The sequence below is a fragment of the Toxotes jaculatrix genome, chromosome 5 (assembly GCF_017976425.1).
Source record: "Toxotes jaculatrix isolate fToxJac2 chromosome 5, fToxJac2.pri, whole genome shotgun sequence".
NCBI lineage: Eukaryota > Metazoa > Chordata > Actinopteri > Toxotidae > Toxotes > Toxotes jaculatrix.
Window position 1 is genome coordinate 15022386 of NC_054398.1, and position 25284 is coordinate 15047669.

The 25284-nt window shown below is 39.1% G+C and overlaps 3 protein-coding genes across 3 annotated transcripts in view; 1 reads left to right on the forward strand and 2 right to left on the reverse strand.

The window, feature by feature from the left end:
• The first annotated feature begins 1373 nt into the window (after positions 1-1373).
• fam174b (family with sequence similarity 174 member B) lies at positions 1374-6374 on the forward strand. Its single transcript, XM_041038399.1, has 3 exons — positions 1374-3674; positions 4115-4246; positions 5080-6374. Exons 1-3 carry the CDS (start codon positions 3400-3402, stop codon positions 5081-5083), a joined length of 411 nt encoding a protein of 136 aa, XP_040894333.1. The 5' UTR covers positions 1374-3399; the 3' UTR covers positions 5084-6374.
• Positions 6375-7521: 1147 nt separating this feature from the next.
• Positions 7522-19594, reverse strand: st8sia2 (ST8 alpha-N-acetyl-neuraminide alpha-2,8-sialyltransferase 2). The gene is made up of 6 exons (XM_041038397.1): positions 19334-19594; positions 17732-17788; positions 16527-16667; positions 16170-16427; positions 13022-13315; positions 7522-10071 (listed from the first exon to the last, which is right to left on the reverse strand). The coding sequence occupies exons 1-6, from the start codon at positions 19429-19431 to the stop codon at positions 9759-9761; spliced, it is 1161 nt and encodes a 386-aa protein (XP_040894331.1). The 5' UTR covers positions 19432-19594; the 3' UTR covers positions 7522-9758.
• A 3440-nt stretch (positions 19595-23034) lies between these two features.
• The window catches only part of slco3a1 (solute carrier organic anion transporter family, member 3A1), a 32964-nt gene continuing 30714 nt past the window's right edge, over positions 23035-25284 (reverse strand). Inside the window, exon 10 of the mRNA XM_041038733.1 lies at positions 23035-24891. Coding sequence (XP_040894667.1) covers positions 24539-24891 — 353 coding nt within the window. The 3' untranslated portion in view covers positions 23035-24538. The remainder of the gene's footprint in view (positions 24892-25284) is intronic.

Genomic DNA, 25284 nt, shown 5'->3' on the forward strand with positions numbered 1-25284 from the left:
TGGTACATGCCAGTGCTCAAAACACAATTATCCCCAGGTACATCATATATTGTGTGTAATAACCAGTGTCTTGCCAGGAACACAAGCCTTCTTTGAACTTTTTCCTTCACTAGGACCTTGCCAGGTAGTGCATTTATGTGCTGTCAATAACATGTTAATTCAGTAGTTTATGTATAACAAAGTAGAGACATCAGACTTACAGCTTCCAAGTAAAAATGCAGGCTTCCTGATTGCCGCAATTTACAGTGCTGACAGAATGACTGAGGCCAAGCACCACTCCATTTTGGAGTAAAATGCCATGCACAGAGGGATTTTCCCCCCATTGTTTGTTTGTTTTTAATGGTTTTGTACTTAACTAAAAATGTATTTTTACAGATATGGTATGTGATAGTGTGACTGGAAATCTGCTTCAGGGTTAAGACTTGACCGAATTAATGAAATGAATCTTAATATTTATCTTGCCTGGAAAAGTTTGGAAAGAATAGAATCAAAAGTCTAACGGGGACAACCAAACTTGGCAAAATTTGGCTCTTTAGTCTCTGCAGCTTTTGTTGGACAATCTGTGGGGTCTGTGGTATGCACTCCACCCCCATCACTGGCCAATGAGGTGTTCGCCACGACAGCGCATGCTCTTTGCTGTGGAAGATTTCTTTAAAAAGATCCTCAGCCTAGCAACAGGAGTGCCCAGCGAGTGTATTACAAGCCCACACGTTACCAGTGAAGTGAGCGATCACAGCTTTACATTGACTGACTGGCTGGAGGAGTTTGAATAGGGAAGTCTTTATCCAACAAATTAGTTTGTTCACAAGTCACATGAATATTGTAATATGATTGTGTTTTTAGAGATGTAGAATTGGACACTTTGAACACCTAGTCAAAATCTCCCCACTTAGAGCACCAGTTTGGTTTCAGCAAAGGCAGATTATTAATTATGTTGATCAAATTGTTGGAGCACAGATTTACGCTGGTAGCCCGCAGGGACAGCTTTTACAGAATATGGGCTTCATGTTTACAATAATATGACTAGTATCACTTTCTATAACACATGAACACACTATGAACTCACACTAACCTGCAGCAAAGATCAAGATAGGAGCAAGGAGTTATCATAAAGCATTTCTTTGTCAGAAGGGGAAGGCCGAAATGCAGCCACTTCTTTGATAAAGACAAAAGCAGTTAACACTTGCAGAAGGGTGTGGCTTAACACATTGCAGCAACAGGCAGGATTGCACTCATGGGTGTTGAATTTCAGATTAAAGCATACACGTCATGTTAAACTGCAAATAATCTTTGACAGTTGACATAAGAACAGGTAGGCTGTGTTATTATGTTTACTTTTCTCTTAGCAAGACAAATGACTCTGTTTGCCGGTGTGGTTATGGTGTTCAACAAAGAGCTTATGAGAGTTAAATGGTCAAATTGTGGAGGTTAATGGTAAAGTATGTCCTCAGAAATGTGCCACTCTTGTCCTTTGGAGGAACAAGAGTGGCACATATCAGAATATCCAACAGAATCTCTCAATTCTGTAACTATTTTGTTGTGTTAATTCAGTTTTGACAGCTAACCCAAAAATGAAACACAAAACCCACCATACTGTGTTGTAGGCCATTTTAAAGCAGTGTAACACGATCCTGTAGTCACAGTCTGAGCTGCTTCTCTGTGCAAAGTTCAGGCCGTCCTCTCAGAATGTGACAACCCCCTTCAGCTAAAGATTTGTATCACCCTTTTAGTGGAAACAAAATCATGCATCACAGAGGGAAAATTTCCTTGATGAGCAGCAAATCTGCATGCAGAGGTATTTTGTGGTAGACTGTGACAGTGGTTTTGTGTGCATGTCAGTCTACAGTTTGTACCTCCCTTGGAAGCTCATCTGAAATCTTAATAGGGCAACAAATCTATTTTAAAACAAATTTCAGCTACCGTCTTATTAACTGAGTAATGTTACAGATCCTAAAGGCCTGCTCAAACCAGTCTGAGCTGAATTTCGACCTTTGTGCTAAAGGAAAATGCAGGCTCCCTTGTTATTTTGTGCTGCCATCTGGTGGCCTTTGATCAAACCAAATAGCTCTCACATGCATGAGTGAAGAAGAAGGCCAGCAGTCCCAGTAGTGGGTGTACAGAACTGAGACCAGACATCAAAACAGACTTAACTAGACAGTCTTTCTTTTGTCTTTGTTTTCAAATAAAGGGAAGACCTACAGGTTTGCACACTGCAAGAAATGCTCAATGACTCTAATGCTGTTAAAATAAATCAGATATTGTGTCCTGTTTGTCTAAGAGAGAGACAAAGACAGAGATGGATTTTGTGTTTTCTTTAAGTCGGTGGATTTGTGTAATTATTTTCACCGTCACTGATCAAGTGACTGCTTATCACTTTATTGTCTCGTCAAGATTTTTCCTTTTTCCTGTAGTCTGTGCTGCCCTTGGAAAATTGTGTCTGCCCTGGCCCATGCGTAAACGGAGAAATGCTGCCTTCATAGTTGTCGGACATTTCTCAACTACCCTCAAATGTAACTCTAACTGGTCAGAGATGTTAACATGGTCTGTGACACCAAAGCCTTGAAGATGTGTCAACCTACTGTTCAACCTTAGACGCTCTGTCAAAAACAGTAAAGTAGAATTGTATTCTATTTTGTTTAAAGTTTTATGTAGACTACAGTACCATTTTCAGTGTTTTGTTATGTTTTGTTAGACATCATTGTTTTAATGCTGATATAGGCACACCTGTAGCACGTGTCCTCCTCTATATTTTGCTGCATTCATAAAAAAAGAATGGACCATAGGACCTAATATCGAAGAAAAATGCAGTGCAATCATATGCCATGAGCAATTATTCAACCTCCCGAGCAAGATGAAGTTTAGTGCAATACTACACATCATGTGTGTATTACCAACAGGTCATATCCCTCAGTCACTCTTGTTATTCTACTTTTGAGCTGCTATAAAAAGTCAATTTCCAACATAGGCATTAGGAAATACGAGGCTGTCCTGAAGGCAACACAAGCCCACATAATGCTCCTCTTCAGCACCAGGAACAGTGGGCTAGCCTGCAGAGCTGTTCCTGAGGCGGATAATCCCTATCTCTACACGAAGTCCTAATGCAATCAGGAAGGAGCTGCTGTAACTCACCTAAACGAAAACAGGTTTGGGGAGCAAATGCGAGTCACGGCCTAGACGTCCACCGCTGCGAAAAGCTCGGACGGAGCACAGAGATGGATATTTGCGCTTCACATTTTCTTTATTGTGTACATAGCAAAATCTGACGTTGTTAAGCCGCTTCTCTATAATGTGACAGCTGCTGTCACGTTTCATCTAAGTTTGGAGAAAATACTTACTGAAAATCCATCTGGAGTTTTATTTTTTTATTTATATATATATATATATTTTCTTTTCAACACAATGGTTACATTCAATCTGGCTCTAACTTTTATTATTGCGGCTCTTTGGCGGGTCAGTGGCGAACCACAAACTATTTCTGCGCCCGCGATGCAGTTAAATTCAACAACAGCATCCATCATCAGCGAAGATGAACTGACGAATAATGCCACAGATGCTGCCGTGGGATCCCGGATTTCATCTCTAATGACGCATCTTCCAACTCTGAAAAACATTGTTATTTTCATCTGCGTGCTAACAGCTGCTCTCATCTCATGCCTGGTCATCAAAGTGGTCAGGTAGGCAGGCTGACACAAATGTTTCTCTTAGATGACCTCTAATAAACAGGCTTACAGTATAAATGTCGCTTTGTGAATTAAGTGCTCCTGGTAAATTAATCGATGAGGAGCATGTGGTTGTGTTAGGCTCCCTGTGACGGTGGAAGCCAAGAGGAAAGCTGTGGGGCCTATTAATAATGTTCCTACTAATAATGTTCTGTCATTTGAATAGTTGTTTCAGTAGTATTTTATCTGAAGACAATATGAGGCTAGTAAAACTATACTAACAGCCAGTTTGAACATAAATATGGCTATAAAAACTCAAAATTGATCAATTTAATCTACTCCAGCTGGAAAAACTAAAGTAGGTTTACAGCCAAAGTTGTACGCTCGGTCAGCTCGTAAGGTGTGATTGCATTTCTCGTGCTCATCTCATGTTTTACACGTTTCCCTTCCCACAGATCCGGGAGACGAATCAGAAAAACACGAAAATATGATATTATAACGACACCTGCAGAGCGCGTTGAGATGGCCCCGCTTAATGAAGAGAATGATGATGAAGATGACTCAACTCTCTTTGATGTCAAATACAGGTTTGTTCTTTTTAAATCCCGTAAGCAATAAGACGTCCCTGCAACAGATATTCATGTAAATCTAAGACCAAAGAAAACCTTTCCTTTATTTCTTCTGTTTCTTTTGCCCAAATGAGAACGATTGTGGACGTCTACTCATTGAGAATGTAATGTAATGTAATTTAAACTGCTCTGTCCCTAAAGAAATATTGTAGTGTATCTTAAGGGTATGAACCCATCCAACATATTAAACTTTAAATATCAGTGCAGATTTTTTTTTTAAATGGACCTATTAAAAATATGCTGTCCTGGTATTACTGATCCTACAGTTTCGCCTTTTTCTCAATGGCTCTACTTATCTCATGTGTTATCATTTTAGTCATAAAGCATTTTAACCTTGATTTGCCTATGCAAAGAAACTTGTAACATTTAGTTGTGGCAAAGTTAATTTGCCTGTGTTCCTGAAGCAGCTGCTCTTACTACTGCTTAGGTCTGAAGCATTGAGATGCAATACAAAAACACATTGATAGAATGGAAATAATTGCATGAAAATATTCATTTAAAACAGGTATTTGAACTGCTTTTTTTTCTTGATGAAACACTATTATAAAGGAACAGTTTTTAAGTTGAAATCCATTGTTGACATTAGGTTTCACCCTTCCGTCCATTCGATTGTTCTTTAGCACACAACCACTTCCTCAAAGGAAGATATGACGTCCTGTTTACCTGTTTCTTGACTTCTGAGTCAGACAGGACTCTGTAGGCGAGCATGTTTCCTCCTCTACATGTGGACCCCTTTCTAAACTAACTGAGAGTTTTCACTTGTTATTTTTTAATTTTTTGTTTGTTTGCAGGTGAATTTCAGTGTGGACATCAATATTTGATGACTCCTGTTTTGCCCGGGACAACTCAAGTGATTTCTTTCTTTTTTTTTTTTTTTGTTGTCAAGTCTTACCAAATCAGCAACTTCATATGCTGCCTGTGCATGGCTTTTATCTGTCTTTCAAGGAGTGGAGCCGCATGGATATCATTGTTTGCTGCTTTACTAATGCTTCTGTCATGTTGTCCAAATAACCTGCCCAATTCTTTCCAGTTTTAAAGAAGGTATGACCCACCCGCATACGAATGCAGGGTTAATCACACCTTTTTGTGATTTACTATGAAGAATCTAGTTATATACACAGTAATTGATATTTTTAACTAAACATTAATACCAAATATATCTCTATCTACTAACTACTTTCTTGTGCATATATACTGTTGAAGGATTTCTGCCATTATGTACGGAGTAAGCGTATATATTTTTTTACTGTGTGTTGTTGAGACATTCCTATTTTGCTGCTATCTCAGCTGAAATTTTAAGTTTTCAAATTTAATTAGAAGCTCAAAGAATATCATCAATATATATTTGTAAGGTGTTTATGGAATACATCCATATGCTGTGAATGTGAACGCTGTTGTAATCAGGTGTGTTCAATCATGTGACGTTGTCAAAGTATCTAACCCAGTGTCTTACCTAATGAATCAAAACAATGTTATATCATCATATAATGTCAAGTTGCTCACAGTTATCCTCAAAATCTGGTATCTCTTGTTTGAGATAGTACATGAAAAGCTAGTCCAGTATTATGTAAAATCTCCCACAATCATGTCTATTAATGGTTCACTGACTGTTGTAATGTTTAACTTTAAGGTCATTTGTTTCCTGAAGAGTTGCCTCCTTGTGCCATACGGACTCTGGTAGAGAGGGTCTCTGTTGCTTCAGTTGGGTGTAATATTTTTCATAAATGGGTCACATCGTGTAAGCCATTCTCATCAAATGTGATTTTCCTGGGCTCTGGATTTATCAAATGTACTAGTTTGGCTGCAGTGGAAGCTGGCTGAGCCAAATCAGTACAAACACCAGCCAAGTATCTCAGTACATTAAGTAAAACCAAAGTAAATAAGTAAAGGCAACATTCATAGGCTTTTACAGAGTTCGTACAACATTGGCATTGACCTTTGATGGACATATTTTTTTAGATTTGGCTGGAAAATTGAGGTTAGTATGAAAAATGAACAATAGTTGGTTTGTCATGTTTGTTATATCTTTAATTCAAATACAAAATTATTAACCAAACGTCTGATCAAAATAAAGAGAGGAATAGCAGAGGACTCCACAAACCTTCCTTATATACACCTGCACCCCAAAATGTAATTACAATAATGCAGAGTGCACCTAGATTAGGTTTCTGCAGCAAATAATGTGAGTGAGGGTGTTGTAGGTGACCTTCTGTTTTAATCCAAACTGTTATTTGATAGTGCACCATGGCCTACAGGTGCAGCTGTTTTCAAATGACCTCCATTCCTGGTTAAAGGAAAAAAAAGAAAAGAAAATGTATTGGCCAATCTTGTAAAACCAATTCAGCCTGTTCTTTCCAGGAGGAAAGAACAATGAGTGTTTCTCTTTTGTTAAAAACAAACGTTATTGACATCCACAGAAGACTGGATACACGTATTGTCACTGTTTAATATACAAGTGGTAAGCAGGAGTGTGTGTGTGATAATGTCTGATAAGGTTCTTGAATCATTCATCGAGTCAGATGTGAATCAAACTTTCATCCATATTTTTGATAGAATGTTCTTCTGTTCTGTTGTGTACCTTTAGTAGACTGTTGGCTATTTCATGTGCTTTTCCACCACTGTTCGTTTCAGTACTGTGTCATATTTAACTTCAGTCTTTCACTGTCCATGCAGAGGAGAACTGCAGCTCCATTTATGTGCCTCTGCTTAATTTGTCTCAGCCGTGTGTGTCACCCTTGTCGTGTTATCATTTTTCCATCTTGGCAACATCTTTTATTTCATCTTTGGTTGTGTGTGGTGAAATTGTGGAAAAACCCTGCTCATTTTAAGATGCTAATTCTGGACTACTAGTAGAACTGAATCATCTGCTGCATAAAGTTTCTCTTGTAAAATGAATCAAAGTCAGCGTGGTAGTTATTTGAAAATTGTAGCTAATTTAAACAAAAAAAAAAAGTGTTTAAATTGTTTTGGAAGTTTATTGAAAACAAGCCGCTGCTTGGTTTCTGTGTTATGTGTACCCACGGCTGTTTCCTCAGTTTCCATTTCTTTGAAACACTACTGAAATAAAACCACTTCCTTTGAAGAGTTAAATCGTTTTAAGGAAAAGCTTTGAAGTGTTATTTTTTTTTTTCCATTCTGATTCTTTGTGTATTTTCTGCCACAGAAAAGTACATTCACCTTGTCATAACTGCACAATTTGAGTGTCTTTGAGTCATTCAGAATATTTTCAAAACAAAATTTGAAAGGTACTCAAGTTGTATGCATTAAGACAAGACAAATATGCAAAAGCTAACATTTGTTTGCTGGAATTTTGACCTTCAACACAAGTTAACAACAGTACACATGAGAAAAAGTAAGATAAAACTATACAACACAATCCTCATAGTCTCACAGCACAACTACCATGTCAGTAGAATGTTTTCTAAACTGAGGCAAATTGCAGGCTCTGGGTCAATTAACTTAATAGTGTTGGTCACAGAATGCATCTATTTTTGCCGAGAGCTCAGATGGGCTTTCACAAATAAACCTTTCATTGCTTCAAACTGCTGACGTCTCTAGTACAACTTTCAAGTCTATTCTTAACTTAATTGGCAACTTAATAAGGCCAACATGCAAGTCAACAGGCGCATCCTGTCAAAACAGCACTTTTTTGGACAAATCACATGTCTGGGAGCACACTGAGAGGCTACTTGTTTAGCCGCTGAGCTCTTGGAATATTTCACATACTTCGGTTAATTTTTATTAACGGAGGCATTTAGCTGCAGAAAAAATACCCAAAGAGTTTGGCATAAGATCCAGTGTCAGGACAACTACTAAAAAAAACAAAACAAAAAAATAAAAACACAACAACTGAACTTTGAGACCTTTACTTGATAGTACAAAAAAGTAATCTAAACTAGCATTAAACTGATGTAGAGTATTGGTATTGTATAGGAGTTTCATCCCTGACTATAACTACATACAAACAAATCTGCAATAAAATGTACTTTTTTGCACATTCTGTTTAGGTTTTTTGTGTGTCTATTCATATCTGGGTTTCAGAAGTGAATAACACTATTAAGACAATCATGTAACTATTTTTCCATATATCCCATGCTGTCATGTAACTCGGATAAACCCTGGATTTTTTTTAAATAGTCAAATTTATTGATCATAGGCACAAATACTGGCAGCTTCATCAAATCCACAAATACCTGCATCAACGTATATTGGTTGAACACTAACCTAAAACACACTATACAAGTATAATTCATATATCATTTCAAGTGAATGAAGGCATACAATTTACCAGCTCTTCCTCCGCTCAGTGTTATTGCACTGAAACCATTGCTAACTGTGACTAGAAACTTATTTAAAGCACATTGTGGGACTCATTTCTTACAGTATTTGTAAGAATATCACCAATACATTCATTACAAAAGGAACAAAAAAAAGGCAAAGCACCTCTTTCTACCACCATACATTTACAGTCTGACGCCACTACTTACATTTTCAGTGCAGAATAGGGCTGGTGTTCTTTGAGAAAAGTTTACAGAGTGGGTTTACTAAGTCTGTGTAAACATTCTTATGTGAACAGCTGCTACACTCCATTCTTTATCCTCACAGAAGCTGAGAACAATTCAGCATGCTTCCATTTCTTCATTTGGCTCTCGAGGTAACCTAACATTATCACACGGGCAGTTCTGGTCTGAACTGTGAATTTTTGCTTATGAATGACCTGTTTTAATATGATAAGAAGCTACAAAAGCATATATTTAAAATGTTCTCTATCAGAAGTTATCACAAGTCAAATATCATGGCAGCTCTTGTAAAAAGAGCCTAATCAAAAGGGTTCATCATATTAAAAACACATCTGAACATTTTTTTTCTCTTATCATCACTCTCCCTCAGTATTAAGTGCTTCCATCTTGTGGCCCAACCAGTGACTCACATGAACCATTAACTCAGTAGCTCCTTCATGCTGTTGGCATTCTGGGTAAATCGCAATGCCCTCTTGCAATTTACCCAAGAGGGTGTTGTAGATTTTATATGATAGGGCTCTTAGTGGAGCCCTATCATATCATGAAGTGGGAATATTAGTTTATGGCTTCTAATGGCTACTTTAAAAATGTTTTGAATCCTTAATTCATAACTTATAACCATACTGGGAACTTACTTTAAAACTGTCTGTTTAAGGAAAACAAGGGTTCAACAGATGGACATGACAGTATCTCTATGAGGAGTTGGGCTTCACCAGCAAAAGGGAGCTAGACAAAAGTCTCATTATTTTAAAGGTTGCCATAGAAACCTCATTAAAAGGTGAAACACACCAGTGAATCGAGTCACTAAAAGGGCTTGAAATAGAAAAAAGTTCATTCCAATTACTGAAAATAAGTTAATTCAAGTTTCATAAAAGTACAGTTACAAGAAAACTGTTTGTAACAACATCTTCTCAGTCAAGACAGTGGTTTCCATGGTGATCTGACATCGGCTATTTGCTCTGGAGCTCCTTCTGTGGTCCCCTCTCAGGAACACAGGCCCCAGTGTGGAGCCGCAGCGCCCCCTGTCTGTGCAATGTGCTCAGGGTCCTGAACTCCAAAGGCATGGTGTGAGGACTAGAGCTGGAGGTGTACTCATATTTTAGAGTATCGTAGTAATGGTACTTAACTGGTTTGCCCTGTGGGTCGAGTGGAAAGGGCCAGAAGCCGTAAAGATGGATCTCCTCACAGAAGCGAGTGGCCATCGTGTACATGAGGAGGCCAGTGGTCGGACGCTTGATGTGGACATTGTTGGTCAGCCAATACCTGTTGACAAAGACACACAGTATGTCATTAGCTAAAACAGAAAAAACGGTAAGAGCAAGAATATGTTCTCTAGTTAGCACCGTGATGACAGTATTCACTAGGAAGCAACACTTATCTCCTTCTGTAAGACCTTCTTCCCTCTGGGTTTTTATATTAAGCCAGATATACAGTATGCTGGAGAACACACACACACAGAGGAGCTGAATTCTAAAAATGTCACACAAGTAAAAATTCAGAGTTTGTTGGATATGTTTCTCTGTAGTGGACCAGTGAATTGCCCTTTCAAAGAACTGTCTCCTCACAGATAATCAATAAGTGACCTTTCCTTTTCTTCTTCTTTTTCCTCAGTGGATGTACTGCAAAAAAATCTCAGCCATCTCAATCATTTAGTCTTGTAGTCCTAAAATCTTACTTCTCAACTCATGCTGAAGCAGCTGGTAGAGTACTTCATAGTAAATTTTGATGAAAAAGTTGAGTTTAAATCAGTTACCACAAAAAAACAAAAACAAACAACAAACACCAAATAGTCTCTGGTTGTAGCTTGTGCATTTTTTTAAAACCATTTTTTGGTTTAAGTCATTTTTTGACTCACTTGAAGCCCTGCTCTTAACACAGTAAAACAAAGTTATCCCACACATTTCCAGTTCAAAACATACTGGCACAAGATTATTGAATCTAGTGTAATTTCCCAGATACCAGTGCAGCCATCTGCACAGGAAACAAATCAACTCTTTTGGTCTAGTAGTAAGACAAAGACACAGCTGAAGTAATGGAAACTGTGCAGTGTAAAATGATTTATCTCACCACACTGGCAGAGCGTTAACTCTTAACTGAAACAACTCCTGAAGGCTGAATTTGAGATTAGCTCAGGTGGATATTTTATTTTTTGCAAAGTGCACATATGTTCTTTTACTGCAGCAGACAAAACTGAACACAGCACACACTACAGCTGCTGAGCACAATTATTTTCCTGCACTTTAGGTGACCTATGAGCTCCTGTGACAGCGAGATGCCACATGCTGCCCTCGGGAGCAGCTTCAGGGGCAGGTGGTTCACCGCCCCAGCTTCGTTTTCCTTTCCAGTCACTAGCCCATTATCCCAGCCTTGACGCTCTTGCTGCCTTCTCCAGCTCACCTAACGCTCTGTGTGGTTAGTGTGGAAGGTCGTGTTGAGATGCAGAGGTTGTACTATTTAAAGCAGTTCGTGTGTCGCGAAGGGCAAACAGTGGGCAAGTTTACAATCCAACCAAACGCTAGAGCAGGTGAGAAGCATCCCAAAGACGATCTAATTATCAGTGAAATCAGTGATATGGCATCTGGTTATAATGAACATAAGAGAACCTTTGTTTTCTACTGTACTGTGATGGGGATTTAAAGTTCTTCTTACTGAGAAAAGGACAAGGTCAGAGGGAGCATTTATAAGACACCACTATAAAAAGGACAAAGGCAGACGTTTGATCTGCAAGAAAAATTCAGGCAAATAATTTCCGCTGATCTCGCAGACTCTTAGCTTCTAAAAATCATGTCCCAGGGTTAGAGTTAGCCCTTTGCAATACCGAGTGTTATTTGGGGCATACAAAATGGCATAATTTGGACACTGACCAGCGGTTTTTAGGCTTTTAACAAGGCACGAAAGATCCGGAGCAGAGTCTGGTTGTGATGAGAGAGAGAGCCAAGGACAGCAAAAAAAAAAAAATTGCAGAGCGGGATTTTATAAAAGCCTGAAGGCAGTGGAGGTTGTATATGACAGATATGCAAAAAGCACTGCTCAAAAAAAGATCCTTGACCTGCTCTAAAATTAATCATCACAAATAATAAGGATTAACTAAATGTACACACTAAACAAGTCGTGTTACACCACAGTACAACAGCTTTGCTTATTATCAGTGCTATTCCTGAGCCCCTGCAGAGACCTTTCAACAACGGAGTCTAAATAAGTTTGGAGCTAACAAATGGAAAGTGGCACAAATTGATCTCTTCACAAATTAATATATTCACTGAAAACCATTTTAATAAATGTTGACTGTAAATCAGTGTCAACATCTGTGTAAAAGATCAAGGATGAACACCTGTTCAAACAGTGAGAAATAAGCCTCAATTAAAGGACATTTTGAGAAATACGCCAATTTGCTTTCTTGATGAGAGTCAGATGAGAAGATCAGTAGCATGAGGAACAGTTTATCCATCCAGCAAACGTCATGGTGAAGTCACTGCACCCGGCTGTTGTTCACCCAGAAATAGTTAAAGCAAGTCCCAGTCAGTGTAAATACAAACTGTGGTTTTTAGTCACACCAGTGGCATGGTTCTAGTCTGTCTGTAAGGCGGTTAGTCCAAGACTGAAATATCTCAACATGCTAAATATCAGTATGTTAGCATTATCACTGATGTTAGTAGTTACATTTAACGCCTCACAGAGCTGCAAGAAGGATGTAGGCTACTAGTTGTATTACATTTCTGCTCAAGTGTGGATCAAACAAACAAGACATAACAGTAATCAGGGAGCGTCTGGGATGTAGGTATAATTTCACACTTAGCACATAGTCAGGTGAACTTCATCCCTGGTCCCAGTCTTTAAGCTAAGCTACTGGAGTGGTATCTAATTGTGTACAAGAAAGCAAATAAATGTACTTTCCAAAATATCCAACTATTCCCTTACAAGAGACAAAACTGATCCAAGTCTACAAATAAAATCTAAACTGTGTCATTCATTTTAGAATCAAACACACATTTCACACTTAATTAAGATAGATTTGGTGAGACACCTCGAGTGAGGAGACAAAAGCTTTCTCACACTGACTGCCCCCAGTGATCAGTTTTAATCCTCCTTTTAAAAATAGCCACCTGGGCTGCAGATTAGAGTTTGCCAACCCCTTGATTATGCTGCTCACAGGTGTTCTTATGAGACACAGCACACCGGGAGCACGAGGCTAAGAGACTGAGCTGTATCTTACCCTCTGACAGCATGGAGAAGGCGCAGCGAGGGGAAGGCGGTGCGTACGTCCACAGTGTGCAGCAGGATGAGGCGAAGGGCCCACTCCACGCGCTCCTCTCCCCCCTTGGCCATAAAGGCCGGGATCCACAGCACGCTGCCGCTGAGGCTTCGAAGCCGCTGCAAGAAGCGATCCCTCCATTCTTCACTGACCAGGTCCTGGAAGGCCCGCTGGACCACTGAGGGGTTCATGGTCACCAAGTTGGTCTTCCACCCCACGTCCCAAGAGTACTCCTCCACTGGTGCCAGGTTACACCTTAGGAAAAGCAACTCAGTGTCAGTGGCAGCAGTGACAATATTTCCTATCTTATAGGAGTACACGGTTTATCAATGAATAAACAGCATGAAGAGCAGCCAACACAGCCTGTATTTCATTAGCAGGGACAGGTCGATTGTCTAGTTAACACTCCTACAAGTTTCTCTTTCAATTTACATTTAGTGACTGATAAAAGCTATGACAGAGTGAGCACTCACAAATTCCCCTCTTACATTTTTCTTTTTTTTTGAAACACATGCTGAGGAAAGCAGAGATCAAGATGTCTCTGTGCATGTAATGAGTTAATGTAAAAAAATCAAATAAATAAGAGTAAAATTTGTAGGCATCCTAAATCATCCTGATTTCAATGGACTTTTGCTCCTGGCTGTAGAATTTCAAGAGACTTGATACAAAGACATCGAGGACAGCCTGGTCCTTTGTTTTGTTTAAACTAGGACATGTGAAGGTGGGTGACAAGTTAAAGGAAAACCCTGAATAAAGGATTGGAGAAAAATTAATTCTTCCAAATATGAAAACGATGAGAAACATATGCAGTTCAGAGTTTGCCATTCTGGAAAGTTTGGACTTAAAAGCCAAGAATGTTCACTTTACAATGATACCAATCATACTATAATCAAACATTAAGAAACGCTGAAAAGTGCCAATAAGTGGAATTTGGGGAGCTGACTACAGGGTATGCTGTTCTAGTGCCTCATGGTGGCCCAGTACTATAAGCTGCTTTTATTTTATTTTATTTTCCTTATGATTTATCATCCATCTGTATGTCCCCCAAGTCAAGGCATTTGCCCAGCAGAAACTTGTATCAGCAGTGAAACAGAGCAGAAACACAAGTGAAATTCAGCAGAACAGCAGAATTTTTTTTTATTAACATTAACCTCATCCTCTAAGTAAATGCCAGGAAACACAAAGCTGTTAATTATCCTCGTGGTGAAGCATCTCTGTTCTCTAGAGCGTGGCAGGAAAGCACACCATGAGTGCTTTTTGCAAAATATCTTAGCATACACTAATTCACACGTTGGTGTCAACTTGGCCTCGTGTTCCAATGCAAAGCACACATCTCCAACACATTGGCTTTTTCAACTTTGCGACAAAGCATTTTTTCCTTTTGTTTAGTTTAAGAAGCAGGATAATTTTCTCGGCCCTTAAAGGGACAGTTCAGTCTTCAGTTTATCTGCACAATCCAAAACCACCAATATTTGGACATACATGGCTTTCACCAGACAGTAGGGGTTTTGATCCAGTACCAAGAAATACCAGGGCCAGAATCACCAATATCCATATGGATAATGATACTTTTTATTATTAAAAGAAGCTAATGGATTGTCACGTGGGGGAGAAACACGATTTACGAGCAGAACACATCATTAATAGGCTACCTCCGGATAGATTTGAATTACCTCCAGATAATTAGCAAACACAGACGTTTCATTTCACAATTAACTGTTAAATACTTAATCACATGCCTGTTAAAACACAAGACAGTTTCCAATAGTAAATAACAAATATTTCTTGTGCGAATTCTCAGAAATAAGGGGGCTGATTGATGTGTGCTTGCACACAACGGCAGCAGAGAAGCAAAGAGTACATGCACTAACTTATGTTTCCAGAATGTTAATGTAACATGATCCATTTTTTATTTGGCATCAGTCCTATTGACGCCAGTATCACTATTCAAAACAGCTGTGCTCTTATACAGCTTAATGGAAAATGTCAGTATAGCATGTCTGTTAATATACCTACTTGAGGAAACACTGAGCTAAAATCATTGATAACTAGTAACCCCAAACACTGTCAACCTACTTTGCGGAAACCAAACACAGGGGAGAGAACTATATTTAGCTGAGACCTATCTGATCCGTGAATGCCAGAGTAAATTCCTCAGCTTCCCAAAATGCCACATTTCCTGTTGTGTGCCTTCAGCCAACCATTACCGCCATGCCCCGGCATTATTATCATGCTGCTACAGTCTAGAAATCATGACCTCTCCTCTCCTCATCAGCATAACTTTGCAGCAAGACAAGATAGAAGAAGACAACAGAATCAATTTCAGCATTAAAAAAAAAGGGACATGGAGACATTTTGAGGCCAATTCAGCTATCGATCAATCAGCTCAGTGAGGTGCAACCACAGACAGCTACTTCCTGCTCTGTTTATACAACAGCACTGATTTACGAGAGGATGTTTTTTCACAATAGACACCTCTGCAGGTAGTGCGTGTTTTGTTAGACGGTTTTAGTTGTACACAGAATCCCAACCAGAACACTTAGACAGATTTAGCTTTCGTCCAATGACAAGTATGAATAGTCATAAACAACCCACTCCATGACTCTTTTGCTTACACCCAAAACAGAGCCGGCTGATGGCTTCACAAACAGAGTTCTTCTGTAAATGAGGGCAGGACCCCTGAGAGTACCGGTGTGTATCTCTGAAAAGCACAATACGTTGTTGCCTGGTGCAAAAGCTTTTCAAAATGTCAATTTCATGTATAATCATGCATTTAATTGCTCTCATTCTGACGGTTTGTTTCCAACTTAAAATAATTAAAAAGCTTTGACAGCTTTTTCAAAAGTGGAATTAATATATTTCCAACTGTGTGGGCACCGACTCCAAACCTGAATTAAACTAAGAACTCGAGACAGTCATTATCATTCCAATGTGAATAATGCTCTCAGTAAAAGTGAGATAAACCAAAAAACTGAAACTAATTTGCTAATCCATTTCAATTACAGTCCACTTTTTGACTTGCAGGTTTAAGGATTTTTTTTTTCCAAGTGGAAGATTTCCAACCCTGAAATCACTTATGCTGTTTCTGTGAGGGGGGAAAAAAAAATACCTGATAACAAAGTCATGAGAGTCAATCTCAGGCCCACAGCTGCTGTTCAGCAGGATCCCAGAGTTCCCCACAATGGCACAGCGCCTGTGATGTTGGTTCTTCATGGGGGATACAGTTGGCAAAAGACGGTAGAGATTTTCTGAGATGTTTGTAGTGCTGTGGCGATCAAAAACATAGTGGATGATATCCCCTGGTTTCAGAGTGCCCTTCAGAATCGAGATATCTCTCTCCGGATCGAGGAATCTCAAAATATTCTTCCTGTAAAAAGAGAAGATATAGACTAGGTATGAAGGACTCTGCTTGGTCAAGTGTAAAAACCTTGACAACAGAGATAATTGGGGAGAATTCTGAACCTGCCTGATGAGTTTGGAGAGGGTCTTGTTGAAGGTCCAGTGGTTTGACGAGAGGTTGGCAGTGTTATTGTACCCGGGACGATGATGGTTTATATCTATGCTCAGTCTTGTCAAAGCAGTCGGATCCACGTGTGCAGCAGCCTTTCTAAATGAGGATAAAAAGTCATGTTATTGACACACAATGCTGATCTTTAACATTCTGATCAAACAGGAGCAAGAGGAGTGTTATTTGTGTGAAATTCTGCCTGTCTTCCACCAATGAAAGGATTTTAATGTAGAGTTTTTCCTACCCGAATCTAGGCTGTCTTTTTTTGGACAGATTTAAAGCCCTCTGAGACAAATTTGGAACTTTGGGATTGTAATTAAGCACATTTATGAAGTACCGTGCTTACATAAATGCAAATTTAACTTAGTATTACTATTTTATTCTTTATACCTTTTCTCCAGTGTGTTTCAGAGAGAAATATTGTACTTTTTACCGCACTACACTTATTTTACTGCTTTAGTAGTCACTTATACTGAATATTAAGATTTTACATACAAAGATCAACTTAATATTAACTTAAATATAATGCACTGCTACAGATTAATGTATGACTAATCTGACAGTATAATAAAGTAGATCGAATCAGCTCCACCTCAGCTACAAGTAAATACTATTTACACTAATTTACTGCATCAGTAAGAGGGATTTAATGATAAAATAACACCCACAGGTGCCATTTTCTCTAGTTTTCTGTACTTTTGATACTTTAAATATGTTTTATTGACAATCATTCAAGCAAGGCTTTTTCTCGTAAGGGAGCATTTCTGCACAGAGGTGCTACTGCTTCTGTTTCAGAATCTGAATACTCGCTCCACCACTGTATGTAAACAAAAGTGACTTTCCCGGACGAAGTTTAGAATAATGTGAATGCAATGAAGTGACATTAAACACGGCTTTTTCAAAAACCTTTAGTTTGGATTTATCATCATGGCAGATGTTGCCCCTATCACACGGGTACCACCACATCGATGGGTATTTATAGCAAAAGTAACGAGACACTCACTGTGAATGACTCACTGTTTTTTCAAGGCTGCAAAGGCAGCAAATGACCTGATAACTGAAAATTATACGGATGCAGCAGTTAGTTCCCCACTGGTGGTCTATAACTATATGTGTATATGTATGCGTATGTGTCTGTGTGTAAAGATAATTGGATTTCAGACCGTTTGGGTTTAGGAATGAGCCTCTGCAAGTTCATTTTCTTTGAATGTCCAGTATTCCTAGGAAAAAAAAAAGGGATTTAGTTTGAATTATGAATCATACACTGCAGCCTGTATTCCTAGTTGTTAATGGACAGATGCTTCAAATCCTTTCTGTAATCATTTCTTGTAACAACAATGCACCCACTGTATTCACTACCAGGCGTGCTTTACGTCCTTCTTTTAACATAGAATGAAGGTGAAAGGCACACATCAAGGTATTTTTAGAGCAATCCACTGTGGGCCCATTTGCTGATGTAATGAGGAGAAATGTGGCCTTAATGGAGCCCCATTATACGGAAAGGAGGTTTTTCTTTTCACAGGGAAGTGAGCAATCTTTCCACAGGGATGTTGAATGCGCCAGGCAAGATGCATTTACAGCAAACATACTGTATATAAATTTAGATTTTTCAGCATCAGACCTATTTTGCAATCATGACCTTGGCCACATCTGATCAAATTATGACAAGCTGCCAGCAGCTGCCTGAAACTGAAGCAGGAGAGTGCTGCTCTGACGGACAGGCTGGCTGTTCGCACTCATTTTACAAACCTGGCGATCTTTAGATATATTGTTATAAATACATTAAGCTGCATTTATGCAGAGGTGCAATTGGTTCTGGTTCTTCTCCCACGGCAAATCACAAACCAATATGACCTCATTACAGCGCAAGCCACAGCCGGGTAATTGCATTCAAAACAAAGTGTTCTTGCTGAAAGGGAAATGTGAGAATCCAAAAAGATTCAGAGAGAAAATAAAGTATTCAGGTAACACCACATCTTTACAGCTGTGAGAATAATAATGAGAACAAGTGTGGCACTGTTGGGGTCTGGTTTGGTTTTTACATGTGACAGAAGTGTTCTGATGCTAAATTAAGAAGGTGTTTTTCTTGCAGGTCAAATGCAAGTGGGGCATGTGTGTGACTTGGAAGATTTTTTTGCTGCACTGCTCAACATTTCAAAGTCTGAAAAATGAAAAAGAAAAGAAGAGGAAAACCTCTTTTGTTCTCAATCTGTTGCCCCCCCCCCCCCCCCCCCCCCCACAATTCTCCTCCTGCCTGTCTTTCTCTCTCACACAAACTCAACACACACACACACACACACACACACACACACACACACACACACTCACTCCCTCTTATAGTGTAAATGTATCCTATCCCGCATGCAGGCTGCTGCAAGACAAATAGCCTAATCCTTGGAGACCCAGGCAGGCTGCTGTCGGAACAGCTGCTACTACTGCACCCAAGTGTTACAAATGAAGAAACAAACCAACCACACACACACACACACACACAATCCACATTTAACTGCAAACTTCAATTCATATCCAATAAACTCATTTTTTCCACTCGTTTACTCCTTTTTCTCCACTTCATGGATTAAATCCTCTAAGAAATCCTGAAAGAAATAAGGTGCTGGACAAGATAACAAGACAGACCACACTAAACACAAACGCACACACTCACACGCACACACATACATACTCTCTCTCTCTCTCTCTCTCTCTCTCTCTCTCTCTTCCTCACACAAACATAATGTATGGATAAATTACGTTGGGTTACTTACGCAGTTTCTTCCTCCACTTCTGCAATATCATCAATTATCAAAACCACAACCAGCAGCGTTACAAAGCCGAACAACAGCGTGCGGAATACAAGCGGCATGGCTGAGGGGGAGGCTGCAGCCGGGAGTCCCTCCTTTCAGCAGACACCGTGTCACATTAACCCTCTTGTGTTTTCCATTTATAAATCGAAAATCCGCTCAGTCATCTTTCCCTTTGTTCTTATCGCCGGAGTCGGACACTCCCAGGCAAGCTGCGGTCCTCTCTCCCCCCCTGCCAACTACCCTCCTCCACCACCAACCACCACCACCACCTTCTGATGATTGCCGTGTGTCTGTTTCCCGACGGGGCGACGCTGCTGCCTTCTCCACTGTTACCCCTATTCCCCAGTCAAACTTTGAAAGCGTGCACTTGCAGAGCCTGCCATGGGAACAGCGTGATGTAGCCCACATGCAGCCTTAAAGGCGTAGGGGCCAACTCAACCTCCGATCCCCCACCCCCAGCGACTTTGATTGCACTCTCCAGGTGTTGTTGCCTCTCAGAGAGGAGGTGCAAGACTGCGGTGTATGCACACAGCCAGACAGGTGTGTGTGAGGCAGGTTTGCACCAAGTAGGATACTCACGTCCAAGCGCAGGGGGGTGGAGGAATCAGCAGAGTGCAGCTTTTATCGGCTGGGGATGTTTGGCCTGATGTAGCCTACATTTTAACATAGAGGTCAAAGCTTCAACGAAGCTTATGTGGTCACTAAACACACTGAGGGTAATGGGGACATCTTTTTATAGCGCTGGTTAGGTGGAAAACTAACAAAGTTCATTACTTTACACTTATACTTTCCACTCCACTTCAGAGGGTAATATTACTCCAACACATTTATTTCACAGCTTTGGTTACTGGTTTCTTTGCAGATAAAGACTGTTGAAGATTAAACCAGTGGTCATCATCTCTTTTGGGTTGTGACTCCTTCCAAAAAAAAAAAAAAAAAGACATGCAGTGTGTAGTTGGGGCATGGTGTTACATTTCAGATGAGTTGTGAGCAGTTTCCTCTTTGCATTTGTTTGATGAACTGGAGGTGTAAAATAAGTCATTATTGCCCCCCATCATGATATTTGTATTTTTATTTGAGTAGGATTTTGAATTTAGGACTTTTATAATGTGACTGGTATTTATACTTAAATGACGAATCTGAATACTGATGCAGAGTAATACTGATGCAGAGTACTGATGCAAATCAGTCAGACCACACTGCAGGATGTCTAGGGAGAGGTTTGATAGTCATTTTCAGATTCTGTAGCTGTTAAAATGTGAGCTGTTAACTTCAGTTATTGGGAGGAAGTTGGGATGAAAGTAACATGGCTTCCTTTTTTCTTCCATTATGAGGTGAAATATTCCCAAAAAACAATAAATGTTGGGCACTGCTGTGGTTTCAAAAAATGTTTTTGAAGCTCACATTTCTCAGTTCATTTGCATTGCTGAGGGAATTTCATTTTTAATTTTTTCATGTAGAAAATGGCAGGACTGCTGATCGTGGAAAAAGAAATGCATCAGGCCATATGTCTTTGTGTTACTCTTACTACCACTGGCTCTGCTGTGTCTAGACTTTTCTTTGAGCATATACAAGTACATTTTTTTTTTTAAAAGCTTATGTTTATCCTGAAACGGCTGGTGGGGCATGTTTGCTCTTTCTTACAGTTTGTTGCTAAGATGCTTGCTTCACCTTAAGCAGATAAAATGTTGGAGTTACACCAAAGACCCATTTCACTTAGAGCAACAGTTTACGCCACAGTTCACTAACCGCAGCTTAATTAACTAGTGACTGAGCACTGAATAAACCCATGTTAACATTTTAATTATGTATAAGCTACAAATGTTTGTCCAAAGGCCATTCTGATTATAGGAGCCACATCAGTTACATTGAAGTCTATCAGTTTAAGTAATTACAATTCACCCACATTTAGGCGGTTGTTGTTTCAGTACTTTCTTCATAAAGAACTAAAATGTTAAATAAAATTGATCTTTGCAGTATGTCATAGTTAAACTGACTACAGTTTATACATTTGTTCATCATCGGCATCATTGTCATCTTTCCGGACTTTCCCATCATCCTTCTTGCTTGTTGGACATTGTATTGGCTTTTTGTATTATTATCTATTTGCTGACTATGAGTGAAACATACTTGATAGTTAATGGCATGCATGACACGTGGGTAGTTGGTGTTTAATTGCAAATGAAGTATCAACTGGTCAAAGCAAATCTTAAGCGTTAGCTCTGTCTGTTTTTAAATTTCATGCATACATTATCTGCACAATTGTATTTCATAGACGCGAATAAAGGGCTAATTTACATAAAGTGAAAAGTGCAGCTGGAGCCTTGAGAGCACACATAATGACAAGAATAATCATAATCATATTTACCCTGGTAATAATATCTAATGCTGATTCATTATTCACATTTTGCGTTTTGCATTTACATTTTAAATTGGCCACACTGATTTGACACTTCATGTGTTTTCTTAAATGCATCCCACATTTACATTCATCTTCTGTGTTGTTGTTGAAAAATCTGTGTCCAAGCATGAAAATCTAAATGTCAGCAGGCTGAATTCAGTCACTCTAGCAGATTCATACCCACAGAAACATATAGAGTGCGTCGCTGAACATAAGTCAAAGTTGTCCACTGAGGATTTATTGCTTTAATTTTTCTGATAGTTTGTTGTGTAACAGTTCATCCTACTAAGGCACCCATTAGGCTAATTGTCGCCTCTTGATTAAAGGAGAAAACTCATGCCTGCAGCAGCTTCTATTTCGAGGTTGGTGGCTTTTTGTGAGCGAGTGTGTCTGTGTGTGTTTTGACTTTCAACAAGGACACTTTCCCAGAGACTCGCAGTTGTACCTTGCGGTTCTTTGATGTGACGAGCATCAGGAGTGAGGTGTGTATCAGAGAGTATTGTTAACTGAGGCAGATGCTGCTGATACCGTAGCTGTTGTCATGCACAAGCTTTTTTGTCTTGTTGAAGAGTGTCATTGTGCTATTGTTAGACTTTACAACCACCTGACAACTACACACGCACACTGACACCATCAAACACACTATACACTTAGTTTTCAAAGCATGCTATATTTACATTTACAAGAGCTTAGAAATAGTGATAGTGATTATGACATGTTTTGATAAGAGGCTGTTTCTGTGGGTGCGTACAGTACAAACGTTAAAATTTTGAATAAAGTTGTAATTTATTATTTATTGTTTACATGGTATAAATTATTTATTTAAGCCCAGTGAGATATTTGATTTAATGAAAATTTTGAGATTCATTTCAGTCCAGCAGAATAATATTTTTCTGTATTTGTTAAAGCTTGAAGATGACAAGGAAATTGCACTTTGGTAAATATTTGTGCTGCTTTTGTGGGTGTTTTGCAAAAAAAAAAAAAAAAAAAAAGCCTTCTTTCTGGCTCAGTTGTTAGAACTGCAGAGGGGCTTCATCTTTTTTTGCCTCTGAATGTCTACACCCCTTATTGGATTGAATTTCTGTCTTTTTTCATTCTATCTTCTTTGGCTTGTAAATATATTGACAGGTGTGTTTTGTATAGGTTTTTTGAGAGAATAAAAACCAAACCAAATATCCTGCAAGAACACTGGAGGTGGCAGCTTTCCTGAAAATGACAAAGTCTATAAAAAGAAAGCAAAAAATATTCACACTTAAACTCATTTTCTGAAAAATTATTTATTTCCAGAGTAAAATAAATGATATGTTGCCATACAAAAAGTGTAAGAAAAGGGACAATGTCAAAACTGTAACTGCAGAGAGATGAGAAGAGTAGCAGGTCGTATGTGTTGAGTCGCGTTAAAGAGTTCTTCAGATACACGTCCAGGAATAAATTCAGTGTTGTTCACTTTGTTTGACCTTGCGCACACAGCCTCCTGTAGCATTTCTGCAGCCTTTATCCCAAATAGTACAGGCCTAGCTTGAAGACACAGACTGTTTTGTTTCCCCGCCCCCCCCCACTGATGTACCATTCTACTTTCATTGCTATGAATTGTCCCAAATCTTTTGTGACATCAGACACACACATCTCAGACAATTAGATTATATATAATTTATACCATCCTTTCAAACACAATCTAATAAAACATTCTGGGCCTAATGAAATAAATATATTACTCCTAATTTTTTTTACTTGAATGTCAAAACACATAAAAATATTACTCTTGATTTTTGTCTTTGCTCTTTCACCACTAGGTGCAAAAGTTAAAAGAACATATAATTAACATTCTTTATTGAATAATCCCTTATTAAGACATATTAGGCTGAATACGCTCTGCAGATGTAAAAAAAATGTGGAAATGAAACAAACTGCTATAATGAAAAACAAACCTGCAGTCTGACAAGACTAGTAATAAACATGGACGTATCAGATATGAATTGCACATTTGCACCTATGAGACAAGACTTCAGTCTAGTCTAAGCAGTATCAAAAACCCTATGATCCAGCAAGAGAACAAGAAACCGAACAGTGCATGATGACATGAAAACACTATCTTGTTTAAAGTTATTAAACTTGATTTTATGACAGTTAAAACATCTAATAGGCCACTATAATAACCGCCTCAAAGTGTTTCTGTTCTCTTTTTACAAGAAACCTTCCTGGATCAAAATAAAATGCATGAACTGATTAACTATTAGTCTGTAAACACTTGGCAACTTTTAAATATGTATAACTGAAGAACCACCCAAACTTTAATTTTTTTTTTTAAATCATAAAAATCTCACTTTCGAGAGTGACAGACAGAACACACAGTGCACTGACTGGAAGGAAACTGTCATTTTTCACACAGATCACTGGGATCATGACAGACCTAAAACAATATGGCAACTATAGTTGTAGTAGCATCATTTTCACTCACTAATAATCAACTAGGACTGCGCCAGACAGTACTGTAGAGGTCTTCTACCACCAAGTCAACACAGGAATTCACCAGCAACACTGGACAACACCTCGCTGATAACGTAAACGACTAAAAATGGACCCTTTCGAAAGTTTGCTGAGGACATGGAGCAAAGTGGAGCGCAGCGTCTCCTATGACCTGAACGGGCCGTTAAATAGATCGCCTTTATGAAAAACGTTTTGTTCCATTCCTTTCAGGAAAAGAAGAATAAAATCATAAAATATTCCTTTGAGGGAATATGAATGTCCTTTTCTTACTTTACTAACTATAAAACGGACTCCATATTTTCACAAAACTCGTGGTCCTCTAGGTTATATATAAACTTTGTCCTGTCCACTAGTTTGGGGCCGTCTGTGAGAGAGGGGTAAAACTCAGTCGGTGTCATGTGGCCCTCGTGACTTTTGATGTACTTCTTGTAGTTCCTGCGTAAGCAATACCACGTGGTGGTGTAGAGGAGGAAGGCAACGCCCTTCAGGATGATGGCAAGGCTCACGTACAGATGCCTGTAGGCTACATTGTCGTAAAGCAGGCAAGCACCCTTATCGCCGCAGTCTGAACTCCAGAAAAGGCAAGTAGAGTCGATCCCAGCACCAAAGATCAGAGGAGGGGGGATGAATCCTGTAAAACAATGACCCCACAAACTCATTCTGTTTCCATTAAAATGACTTTACTCAGTTCTGGGTTAAGGTGAAATGATTAGTTGGCCCTTTTTTTCTTTTACTGATTCTTCTATTTCTTTTCATGATTTCATCTCTATACCCAAACACAGTATACTTGTGCCAACAGCCTTAGTGGATCACTTCTCGAATTTAAGACCACTGCTCACCTGACCAATTCTCAAGGCTGTTTAACCCCAGGGGTAAATGTTGAACTTGGGATGTCTCCCAGTAATTTGCACCTTGTAAAGGGAATAAATTACTATAATTATTCTAAATTAAAGGATTTTTAGATTTGAATGTCTCATCCCTCTGCGCAGTTTTAAACTTTATATGTTCATTTGATTTTGTTGGC